General features: G+C 43.8%; 1 protein-coding gene across 1 annotated transcript in view; it reads left to right on the top strand.

The window, feature by feature from the left end:
- Positions 1-351: 351 nt before the first annotated feature.
- Positions 352-12,643, top strand: part of Mrps27 (mitochondrial ribosomal protein S27) — a 78,910-nt gene continuing 66,618 nt past the window's right edge. The window contains exons 1-2 of the mRNA XM_041663174.1: positions 352-430; positions 5,277-5,354. Coding sequence (XP_041519108.1) covers positions 358-430; positions 5,277-5,354 — 151 coding nt within the window. The 5' untranslated portion in view covers positions 352-357. The remainder of the gene's footprint in view (positions 431-5,276; positions 5,355-12,643) is intronic.

The raw sequence follows: 12,643 nt of genomic DNA, 5'->3' as shown, positions 1-12,643 counted from the left end.
GGAAAGGTCGCCCGAGCCTTCTCCAAAGAGAGATGCTGCTGGGGTCTCACGCTCCCTTCTCTTCCACCCTCCCTTTCTCCACATCGTGAGGACGCGGGTACCTCCAAGAGTGCAGCGGCCACAAGCGGAGCCTGAGCCTGTCACCCCGGGATGCAACGAAGGACGCGGCGCCCGCAACCTTTCCAGGGGCCGAAACACCGTAGCCATGTTGTCCCGGCCCGGACCGCACCAACTGCGGCACCCGGACAGGGGGAAGGGCCCGAGGCGGTCCACTTCCGGAGGAGGCGGGCTCTGCCCCTGCCCCGCCCACCTCTGGCTCTGACCCCCGGGCCGGTGTTCCACTTGGTACGCTTCAAGATGGCGGCCCCCATGGTGCGGTGTGGGATGCTCCTGGCTCGGAGAATAGCTACGGTTCACCTTTCCCTGGCAGGTTGGTGGCTGCTGTCTTGGAGGGGCGGCTCCATTAGGCCCCTCAAAACGCTCTTCACTGAATGAAGGGAGCGATAAGCTTTCAAAAAGGGCGTAAATGTTTTTGGGATCCGGTTGCTAGAGAAGCCGCTTAGGTTATTGGTAGCGTAGAAAGGAAAAGGAACTAATTTCCTTTAAGAATTAGTACCTGCCAGTCCAAAATTATGTGAAGTAAAGGAAGCCCGTGGCGTGAGAGATTTTGCGTATGTCTTGCAGGTTTAATGTGTTAAGCCAGTAGACATTTTGCTTACCATGAAAAATCCAAATTATGTTCACACCTGGGGTCAGAATAGTTTTCTTCCACCTGAGAATTCTTTGGAGCGGCATCAGGCTAAAGTTTTCTTTGCCTGATCACTGCCTCGTATTTGATGGTTCAGATCCCCGTTCTTCACCTCGTGAAAGAATATTTCATTACCAACTTGGCTTTCCCCAGTGACCTTAGTCACAACTTCTGCCACAATTTATTTTTGCCATTTCCCACGTGTAGGTGAACAAGTGTTGATAGTTACCCGAAGAGCACTTTGTTGTCTGAGTTGAGTTGCGCGCCACTCAAAGCCTTTATAGTGGACCTGATGATGAAAACACATTTTAAAGTATTTAAAGAAGCCAGGTTTGCAATGGTTACAACTTCATAATCCTTGAAGATATGCCGAATTATAGGAGTAAAATGTACTAACCACGCTTGGTTGTTTCCAATGTTGCTAATCTCCTTTCAGTCAACCTGCCTTAACGCCAGCTTTTAAAAAAACAATACACACTTGCTCACACTGCTTTCTGTACAGCCCTTAAGAAACTTCATAGTTGACCTCAAGAGTTTTTCTGAAGATTTAGGGGTTGCACTACGTGGTTAAAAGGTTGTATATCATGCATTTGGCAAATTGGTACGAACAATACTTGGTACTAAAGTAAGAATGTTCTGTAGAGCTACTTACTATATTTAATTATGATTGCTAGTAAGTTCTCTGAAATCTACTAAGACCCTGTTTAGTAGATAAGGGAGAGTATGTTGGTTGCTTATAATGTCTGGGACAACCATTCTAACAAGGTAATGGAGATTGCATGGAGCAACTTGAGAGAACCTTTAACTTAGTGGCTTGATTTCAGTTCAAACTAGCAGACTTGTACTGCACCTGTGCCATTCCAACATGGTAGTTGCTAGTACACGTAGCTATTTAAATTTAAGTTGAAAAATATTTAAAAACTAAGTTTTTTAGTGGTAGAAAGTGTTTTAAGTGTTTAGTGGATCTATGTAGCTGGCGGTCTTTTACTTGGACAGCTTAGAATAGAACATTTCCATCACGACAGTAAGTTATATCGGACAAACACTACATTAGGCCATGGGTGGAGGCTATAGGGAGACAATATACATTCACAGGACTCAAGGATTTGGGTATGTGGATAAATGGCTTGACTTAGACATATTGAAATGTTTGATCTGGTAAAGCACTCTGCTTTGTACAAACTCATAACAGGCCAGTTGGCATATGGAACGCTGAGACTTCTATCTAGTCTACTTAATATACGATGAGAAACAGCTAAAATGATCAAAAAGTTGGAAGAAAAGTTAACTGAGGTAGAACAATAAAGACAAGTAATGGAAAGGATGGAGGGTGGACGCTTACACCATTGATAGGATTCTGGGCACGAAGGACTGGTGGGTGAGAGCCCAGGGGCCTCCTGGGGAGCAAGAGACAAATATTCCACACAGACAGAGCTTAAGTGGGGAGTTTTATTAGATAAAGGGGGAAGGGGAGGGAAGAGACAGAGAAGTAGAGAGAGAAGAGAGAGAAGTAGGTGGAGCTTAGCCTTCTAAAGTGACAGGATACTGCCTGCCCTGCTCTGTCAGGTCTTCAAGGGGCCCTCAGGTTCGTCTGAATGCTGACAACCATTATTTAGTAGACATTAAGAGACTGAGTCCTCAACTACCATGCTGAAATTGAAATGAGATTCCCTCATTCTGTGTATGATGAAAGACAGAGGTGCTGTGTGATTTGATCAGTTTTTCGTAGCATTTATTACTGGCAAACCAAGGATTAGAAGTTAACTTGTGACTCTAAAGCTTGTCTATTTCCACAGTCACATTATTGATCTTCCAACAACAAATGCTTGGAGACATTCGATTAAAAGCCAGGCGTGGTGACACACACCTTTAATTCTAGCACCAGGGAGGTAGAGGTAGGTGGATCTCTGAGTTTAAGGCCACTGGTCTACTAAGTAAGTAGAGTTGTGCGAGCATCTGCACAACCAACTTAGGATATTTTTATCACACCCCCAAAGAAATCTTTATCGGTTACCAGTTACTCTCACTTTCCCAGACCCCATTCCCAGGTCTAGGCAACGAGTAACCTCCTTGCTCTCTAGATTAGCCTATTCTGATGTTTCACGGAAGAGACTGATATCTTTTCACTTAACAGAATATTTTCAAGATTCTTATTTTTAAATTGCTAAATAATGTATCCTTATAACCTGTGGATATTTTGGGCACTTCTGCTTTTTTTCCATTATTAACGATGCTTCCATGAACACTGGTGTATAAATTTGATGTAAATTTAAGTTTTCATTCTTATATCTGCCTAAGAGTAGAATTACTAGGTCACTTGGCTATTGTGATAACACTTGGGTTCTGCCTGTTTTTCCAAGCACTTGCACCCCAGTATAGTCTCACCAGAGATGTATAAAGTTCTGATTTTACCCATAGCTGTATCTTCTGCTTTATGATTGTGATCTTCATAGTGGGCAGCTTTGCTTTGTATTTTCCTAGTGGCCAGTGATGGTAACCATTTTTGCTTGTCTCTCTGTGTGTTGTGTCCATAATCACAAGTTCCGCATTTTTTTTAATTCAGCCAATCACAAATCAAAAAATACTTTTTAAAAAATTGCATCTGGGGCCTAGAGAGTGCTTACTGCTCTGGCCGAGGACCAGAATTTGGTTCCCAGCACCCCTGGGTAGCTAACGATTGCCTATCCCCATCTCAGGGAACCCAAGGTTCTTTTTTGACATTCATGGGTATATGCACTTGCACACACACACATACACACACACAAACACAAAGTTACACTTGGACTGAATGTGTGGTTATTTTTTTCCTTTCTTGTCACTATCCCCTAAATAATCAAACAAAACAGCTCTTTGCATAGTTGTTCTCATGAAATTGAGTATTATAAGTAATATAGCAGAGACTCTTAAAATTTAGAAAGGTGTACCTCAGTTATATTCAAATTCTACATCATTTTATGCTAGTTTTGATTTGGTTTGGTGTTTTGAGACAGGGTTTCTCTATGTAGCCCTGCCTGGCCTGGATCTTGCTTTGTAGACCAGGCTGGCCTCAGACTCACAGAGATTCTCCTGTGAGTGTTGGGTTTAAGGCATGCGCCACCATGCATTTTTTTTTAATATCATTTTATGTCAGAACTCATATGTCTATGGGAAATCCTGGAGCTAATTCCTCAGACATGGAGGAACAATAGCATGTGGGGAGGGGGAATGTGAATTTGTGTTTGGTGTATGTGTGTGAGTATGAAATGTGGTGTATGTGAATATATGAGTGTGTGTATATGTGTGTAGTGAGTGTGTGTATGGTGTGGTGTATATGATATTGGGAATTGAACACAAGACCTCACATATGCTGGGTTAGCTTTCTTTCACTAATAGCCCCAGATCCTTTTGTACTATTATAATTTTTAAATACGTTTGTTTATTTATTTACTTCGTAGGGGAGGGGAACATGTATGTGCTGTGGCCCATGTGGAGGCCAGAGAATAGCCTTCAGGAGTCAGTTTTCCTTCTATCATGTGAGGTCCCAACTTTGAACTCAGGTTGCCAGTTTTAACAACAGTCCCCTAACCCCCCTGACCCATCATACTGGACCAGTACTTGCTGTTTTGGGGACTAAGTTACTTAGGCTGGCCTTGAACTCATGCTATAGCCCAGAAAGATATTGATCTTGGGATTCTTCTGCTTCGGTTTCTTCATGACTGGGATTACAAGCTTGTATTACCAGGTCCAGCATATTTTTTGGTTTTTTTGTTTTGTTTTGTTTTTTGAGAACTCTCTGCTCAAATCTTTTGCCCAACCTTTCAATTGGCTTGTCCTGTATTATTAAATTGTAAAGGTGCTTTATTTCCTGATGAAAGTTACTTATTTTATTTTTCAATGTTGTAGGTTTCTATCACTTTTCTGAGAGTATCCTTGTAGGTATAGAAGGTTTTCCTTTTGCTGAGACTGTCATCAGGTCCTTCTCGTTTGTTCCAGGAGGTCGTGTATTGAGTGTTCATTGAGTACTTTTGATGCCCGGCACTGTGCCAGCCACCAGGAGTCCAGCTCTGTCCCCTGTGAGGCTTCCAGTTTAGCTTTCAGGTTTCTTTCCTCTCCTCAGGGGTTCTGGGGCTGATATGATACTTTTTTGTTATGCAAAATAAGGGCAGATTTGCTAATCAGAATCAAATGGAAATGTTTTCAGGATTGATAACAACACTTCCAGTTAATGACTTAGCAATAGTTCAACAGGTTATTTGGGGGATAATGAAGAATTTTAGGACCCTGAAAACCTAGGCTGTAATTTGATAGTAAAATGACTTTCAGTTTTATCATTAAAAGATTAAGATGACCAGCAATTTTGCCTATGAAACTATTGAGGAGGTTTTCAGACTTTCCTGCGATTTGGTGTGAACTGTGCAGCATCCATTATAGTACCACGTTCGAGTTTAAATGCCTAAGCTGGAGGCTGCAAATACAACAGAAGCTGTATTCAGTAAAGCACATCTTTTAAACTGCATGCCTGTTGAGACGCTTGTCTTTGTTTCCCCAGGTAAAAGATGCCTACTTTCCGCAGCATACGTGGACAGCCACCAGTGGGAAGCCAGAGAGAAGGAGCAATGCCACCTAGGTAGGTGCTGCTGTGTTCTGTCACTTGTAGTCATTCCTTTGTCTCACATCATGCTCACATGAAACATGCATGGAAAGATAGTTTTATGATGACTCAGCTCACAGAAGTACGTTTTACGTCCTGAAAGGAATCACTTTTGCTGACCCTGAGTCCCTCATACTGCCTTTGTTATTTGCTGAGCTTGTGTAAGCAATTCTTTCTTGCTTTTCGTTCATTGTGTCATGTTGATAATCATCCTACTGAGCTTGTGTAAACGATTCCTTCTTGCTTTTCATTCATCATGTCATGTAGTTTTCACACAGCCTGTCTCCATTTTATGGAATTTTATACTTTGTACGATTTTTTTTTTTTTTTAATTTTTAACCTCATTGTTTTCTTAACTATCATTGCCAAATGACAGACCTGAAAGAAAGTTTGCCCTCTCCTGGAGGCCACGAAAACACAATGTCTTCCCAGGAGTAAGCTCACCCTTTACCCTCTGTTCCCCTCCTTTCTTTGTCATAGTTCACAGATGGTGGCCTTTTGTGTAAATGCTACCAAGGCCTTTTCTGTGGGTGTTGGGGATTCACACTCAAGTTTTTGTGCGTGTCCAGCAAACACTGTTACTTGCTGAGCCATATCCTAGCCCCTGGGAATAATTTTCAGCTTACAGAAAATTAGCGAGTTCCTCCCTACCCTTTGCCCATCTTCACTTTTTGTTACCATTTTGATGTATGTGTTTTTGCTTTCTCATTTTGTCGTGTGTGTGCGTGACCTGTTATGTCCCTGTCAGAGAGGTGTGCACATGCTTTTTAATGATCTGATTTTGTTTCACACGTTATATAGCCATGTATTACCCAACATGTTATATACCATAGTACATTTTTTGACTTCATTAATTAATACTTTTTTTTCCTGTCTTTTCTGTCACTTGACTCCAAAAATGTCCTTTACCACATTTTTCTCCTCTAATACAGGATCCATTTCAGGTTCGCATTGCATTTAAATCAAGTCTTATTTAATTTGAAATTATTCCTTCTCCTTTCTTATTGCTCATGCTGTTCTTACCTTTTCTTAATGGTTAACTCCAGTCTGCCTCCCCAGGCACACTACTCTTTGCTGCTGTGACTTTGTCGGTGTGTCATCTGGATGTCTGTGTGCCTCCACTAGCCGTGTGGGCTTCCGTCTCCTGTCACTGTGTCTGATTCCTCCACTGCAGCCTTGGCTGCTTTTTCTCTCTCTTGCCTAGTAGCCTGGAAGTAGGGGTACATTAACATAGTGATGATATTCTGCTGCTTTTCTCTAGGTTTCCCTTAGGTGTTTTCCCATCCGTGCATCTAGGCTAAGTCTGTACCGTGAAGGCTGCAAGGTGATGGTTTCCCGACTCCACCCCCTTCCATACTACTGCTCAGCTCTGTCTTCTGAGGCAGCAGACCTGGCTTTTGTGATTCTTTCTCAGTTATCTGTCATTGACATTTTGTTGGTTTATGGTTTTTTTAATGGTGCATTGCTATCATGAATTATTTGGAAGTCCGGTGTCCCAGCCTGCCTGGCTGGTAGTGTGAGTGCTTTCCAGTCAGTTTCCATGTTCTCCTTCTCCTCGCTTGCTTCTCACTCGCTTCGCTTCCCTGCGCTGTAGGCCACCGTCCCTCCCTTCCCTCGCCCTGCACCCAGCCCTCTTGGGAACGCTCGTCCCTTTAGTGGGGAGTGCTATTAGAAGCAGGATATGGGTGTTAGATGTCCCTTGATCCTTACCCAGAAATAAGTTTCACACCAATACCTCGCTCTCCATCCATCTGCATGGGTTGTTCCCAGGCCTTGCTGCAGTCTCCCTCTATGCTGAGATCTTGGCTCCAGGCAGAGGCAGGGTTTTGTGGGGAGAGTCCACAGCATTGCACGGTATACCAGTTCTCTGTCTTCTGTCCAAAAAGTACCAGCTGTGCCTTCCAGTCATTGTGAAGGTCATAAATAATCTACACATGTGAAGGCGCCCTCTGAAGTCACTGTTGTAGTGATAATTCCAGTGTGTCTTCAAATAATTACATAGCAAAGATCGTTCTCAAGTGCCATACATGAAGTATCCACAGTGCTTGAAAATACAAGTAAAGGAATGATGCATTCTGGGAAAGCTTTTTAAACGTTTTCCTAAGTGTGGAGGAAAGATGAGGAAGAGGAGACAGCCACTGTATGTGCCTTGTGTTCGGGACAGTTGTGAGATCTATTATACGGACACAAATCTAGGGATCTTTGTCCTGGCTACAGGAATAAACGATTTGCTTGCCAAAGAATGAGGCTGATAATGTGTAACACATAAATATCATGGGGTAGTTGTATCTTCTCCGTTAAAAGCAATACTTGGGAAAGTAAATTACCATTTACCGAACACCTCCAGGTATTGCTGCCCCTCCCCCTCCCCCTTCAGTACCTTGCTACACCCAGTCAGAACTGTTTTCCTACTTTTTTTTTTTTTTTTTTTTTAAGAAACAGTTTCTTTGTGTAGCCCGGGTTATCCTGGAACTAGTTCTGTAGACCAGGCTGGCTGGCCTCGTGCTCAATAGAGATTCCCCTGCCTCTGCCTCCCGAGTGCTGGGATCAAAGACTTGTGCCACCACCACCTGGCATGTTATCTGGCCTTGTTGCCTTCCTTAAGAAGTGTAATGTGGATTGTGCACCCAAGAGGCTGGCATCTGGGTTTGTGTCTCAATTTTACCACTTCCATCTGTCGCAGTCCGTGTCCATAGCCATAAATCGAGGGTGTGTGGTGTCTGCCTTAGTTCCTAAACATTCATCTTAGAAATATGTGTAATGAGTAAGTCCCTGGGTCCCTTGTGTCAGACCCTGTATATATTATTTGATGTGAAGTAAAGTTTGAATTCAGACTGTTTGGAAGAAAAAGGAACCTTCAGAGACCGTATTTTCCCATTGTGTAACTGCTCCCACCTCTGATTCATACAAGCACATTTTTCTGTGTGTCATGACTGCTTGCTTTAACAAGGTTGAAATCTGATCCTGCCTGCTGCCTGCTCCGGGTGCCCCTGTGGCTGCATCCCCGCTGATCAGGCAGTAGATGGCAGTGTAGGTCCTTGAGAGAAATGCTCCTCTTTCTGCGCTGGGCGCGGACCTATCGAGGAGCGTGCGTTCATGTGGAGCGCCGTGATTGGATATCGCGATGGGCGGGCCGTGAGGTGGTGGGTTCGGGCTCGCTAATTGGAGGAGGAAGGAGGGCCGATATGAGGCATTTGTTCCTGTGGACTCCCATTGGTGCGGCAGCCGGTGTGTTGTGTCTTTGGCGCTGTCCGCTGGTCCTGGAGAGGTCCTTGAAGGAGAGTGTCCTTGAGCGTTTCTCTTTTCTTGACAGTTGCTTATTGCTTTGCCTCGTGCATTCCAAAAGGTGCACAGATCGTCTGCAGTGAATTAGCACCAAGTGAGCACACACGAGTAGGAGATGGAGCATTCGTCTTGCTTTCCTTGGAAACACCTGAGCTCCTGACTTGTTTAGGCTACCTTAGAAGAGTTTAAATGAGAAAGTGTAAAGCAGAAAAGATAATAATGTAACGACCTCCCGTGACCCGCTGTTTCAGCAATTATAAGCCCCGAGCCTTTTTTCTCTTTCTGCACCCCTACCTAATCCTTTGAATTATTTTAAGACAGGCCCAAGGAAGCGAATGGTGGGGAGAGGAATATGTTTTGTGTGTTTCAGAAGACGTTTTTAAAGCCATTGTGATATATATAAAGCATTCATGTGGATGTGAAATAACCAGCTTTCGGTATTCCTTGCTGTGAACTCAGGGAACCTCAGCCACTGCCTCTGCCTCCCAAGTGCTGGGACTGGACGTATGCTCTACCACGCCCGACCAGTTTCTGGTATTCTTGTTTGTTTGTTTGTTTCGAGACAGGGTTTCTCTGTAGCTCTGAAGCGCCTCCTGGAACTAGCTCTAGACCAGGTTGGCCTTGAACTTACAGAAGTCAGCTGCTTGCCCCTGCCTCCAGAGTGCTGGAATTAAAGGCGTGTGCCACCACCGCCTGGCTCAGTTTCTGGTATTCTTATAAGTACATTGAACAAGGACCCAACTGAAGCATGGCAGTAAAGTTGGTTGTCCTTTTCTTGACTCTTTAATAAAATCTGTTTGTAGAAACATGAAGGTGTTAACAATTAGATTTCATCTATATCCTATTCCCTTTCATCAGTCTGCTTAAGTAAATCAGCTACCTAATAATTTCATGTGTATTTGATACATTTCTCCAAAAGATGAGTATTTTAAGGATAACTCTAATGCCATCATTAAATATTATACATTCACATTTCCTCATATACCTCATATCTTTAATATGTTTTCTTCATTTACAGAGGACTTCCTGTGGCACACTTGTGCAGACTGGCCCTTTGTAGATTACCTCACATCCTAGGTTTGCTGACGTCATCTTCATGGTGCTGTCTGTCTGGTTTCTGTCTGTCCTGTGTAAACAGTGGTTGCAAATCACCAGGATTGTCAGATTCTGGGCTTGTTCTGTGGTTTTGGTTTCTTTTTGTCTTAAGCACACCACAGTAACTGTTTACCTCTGTAGGACACACAGGCATTTGTCTGTCCCTCTGCCAGGTGAAGACCCTGGTGATCCTGCCTGACTCCATTATTTCCTTAGGAGGGCAAACCGTTACTGTGTATTTCTGTCATTTGTTCCTTGTTTACTACCAAGAAAAGTGCTGTAAGTTTTTCCTTCATTAGCATTTTAATTATCCATGATAGAATTTGTACCTAAGAGGCAATTTCAAAATACCCCCCAAAGGCGATTGCCATTATAAACGTACAGATTTGTTTGGGTTTTTTGTTTGTTTGTTTGTTTGTTTGTTTTTTTCAGAGTTTCTCTGTGTAGCTCTGGCTGTCTTGGAATTTACTATGTGGATCTGGCTGGCCTAGAACTCAGATCTACAGGCTTCTGCCTCCCCAGTGCTGGCATCAAAGGCAGAGGCCACTTTTGTTTTTGGTAACTGTTGTTTCTGCAGAGGCCTTATAACTGAGCATGTTACAACTGTTGTCTGTGGAGGCCTTTGGCTCCAGACTGCTGTCCATACAGGTCTAGGACAAGGTTGGCTAGGTTGCGTTGTTACATTCAGCTGGCAGTTCAGAGGTGAGTCTGACTTGAGCGTATGGTCCTTCTCATTTCCAGATGTGTGAATGCACAGCTCGCTTGTGCATTTGTCCTTTAGTGATCCGTTTGTTTAACACAGAAGCACAAATAGAAGGAAATCTGAAAGTCTATACAATCGGCTCCCTTATGTTTTGCTGTTTCTGCTTCCTTTAGTAACTTCTATGTTTGGGTGTCTGTGTTCTGTCCTTGTTTGTCTTTTAAAATGGGAGAAACAGAAACACAGTTGCAGCCTGTTTCCTGAGATGCTGTCTAGTGAGTGCAGTAGCAGCCTGTGTTCATTCTTTAGGAGAAAAGGGCTGCTGTTGCTGGGTGGGGAGAAACCACAGGTGATAGGAATCCCTCTGGGTTGGTAGCTTCCTTCCAGGACCCTTCCTTTCTTCACTGTCTTTCCTTAGCACAGTGGCTCCTTTTCCAGTCTCTGTGACTGGCTTTGTGATCACTGAGAAGCTTGCCACAGTCTTCTGAGAATTCTGTTTACTGTGACGCTGTGGTAATGTGGTGTGTGCTAGATTAAAATTAATTTCCTGGTAAAGTCATGTAATGATCCGCCTTTCAGAGCCCTGCGTTTTGTCTGTAGCCTTTTGCACCTGATTAGTGTCTCACAGTTCTGTCTGTAGCCTTTTAGCTGCTGTTCTCCTAGTAAATGTTTTTGCATTTATTTCCAGTTTTTCTGTGTTCCTGTGATGTATACACCTAGATTTTTGGTCGTGACCAATCTGGCATTCATTTCCTGATTGGTGGTATATCTGGACTTATTTTTGGTCATATTTTGTGGTTAGTATTATCTCTTGTCTTTTGTTGCTGTTGCTTTTGCTTTTATTTTTGTTTGTCTTGGGTTGGAAGAATCCATAATGTTATATATTTCTGCAGTGCAAAAGGCCAAATCAGACCAGATTAAAAACAGATAAATGCAGGTTCATAGGGTGTTGTTCCTGGGTGGATTGCCTGTCCTCAAGAACCAGGCCAGAAAAGTCACGTGCCTGGGCTAAGGCAGGGAGGTTTTATAGATCTTAGACAAGGGTGTGGTGTGTGGGCTCTAGCCCAGTGAGAGAAAACAGCGTGGACGGTGCCTGAGGGTCCGAATGACATTGGTGCTGGCCTGTGACCACCACACCCATTCCTAGGCCGTGCATGCAAGAATGTGGACACAGACACACAAAACCCTCGGCTGTTTTCCCATTGCTTGTCATCTCACCTCATTCTCTTCATTTGCTTTTTTGGACATTAAATTAAATTTATTTCAGAAATTGTTCTGTTTTCAGTGTCTCTTAATAGCATCCTATTGCATTCTGTGTAATTTTGCCTGTTTGATTTTCAATTCACTGGTCCTCATGTATGTCTAACCTGCTCCTCAGCTCACCATTGGCTTGCTTACTTGCTTGGAGACAGGCTCATGATGTGCCCTGCAGGTGTCCTCAAACTTGCACTCCTCTTGCCTCCGACTCCAGGATGCTAGGATTGTAGACAGACAGCACTATGCCTGTTTTTATTTCCTGTTCTGTCCCAGCTATCCCATTCTTTTGAGATTTCTTGCAGTATTTACATAAAAACAAGCCGTGCCTAAAGCACACAGTTTAATAAATTTTGGCAAATGTGGGCTCTGTATGACCTTACACGCCCCAGTCCTGTCACCCTTCAAAGGCAGTCTTCTCTAGTCCCTGAAAACCCTTCCCTCCTTTCTTTTTCTTAAAATTTATTTATTTATTAAAGATTTCTGCCTCCTCCCTGCCACCGCCTCCCATTTCCCTCCCCCTTCCCCGATCAAGTCCCCCTCCCTTATCAGCCCAAAGAGCAATCAGGGTTCCCTGACCTGTGGGAAGTCCAAGGACCACCCACCTCCATCCAGGTCTAGTAAGGTGAGCATCCAAACTGCCTAGGCTCCCCCAAAGCCAAGGTCCAAATCAGGAGCAGAAGGAGAGAGAGCACTAGCAAGGAACTCAGGACCGCGAGGGGTGCACCCACATACTGAGACATTGGGATGTTCTATCGGGAACTCACCAAGGCCAGCTGGCCTGAGTCTAAAAGAGCCTGGGATAAAACCGGACTTGCTGAACATAGTGGACAATGAGGACTACTGAGAACTCAAGAACAATGGCAATGGGTTTTTGATCCTTCCCTCCTTTCTGCTCCGTACCCAGACTCTCAGGAAATGACTGATGTGC

The sequence above is a fragment of the Microtus oregoni genome, unplaced genomic scaffold, assembly GCF_018167655.1.
Source record: "Microtus oregoni isolate MIOR12 unplaced genomic scaffold, Mior012 000014F_ref0000157, whole genome shotgun sequence".
In the NCBI taxonomy this organism is placed as follows: Eukaryota; Metazoa; Chordata; class Mammalia; order Rodentia; family Cricetidae; genus Microtus; species Microtus oregoni.
Note: the sequence above shows the minus strand (reverse complement) of the source record. Positions and strands in the feature narration are given on the sequence as shown.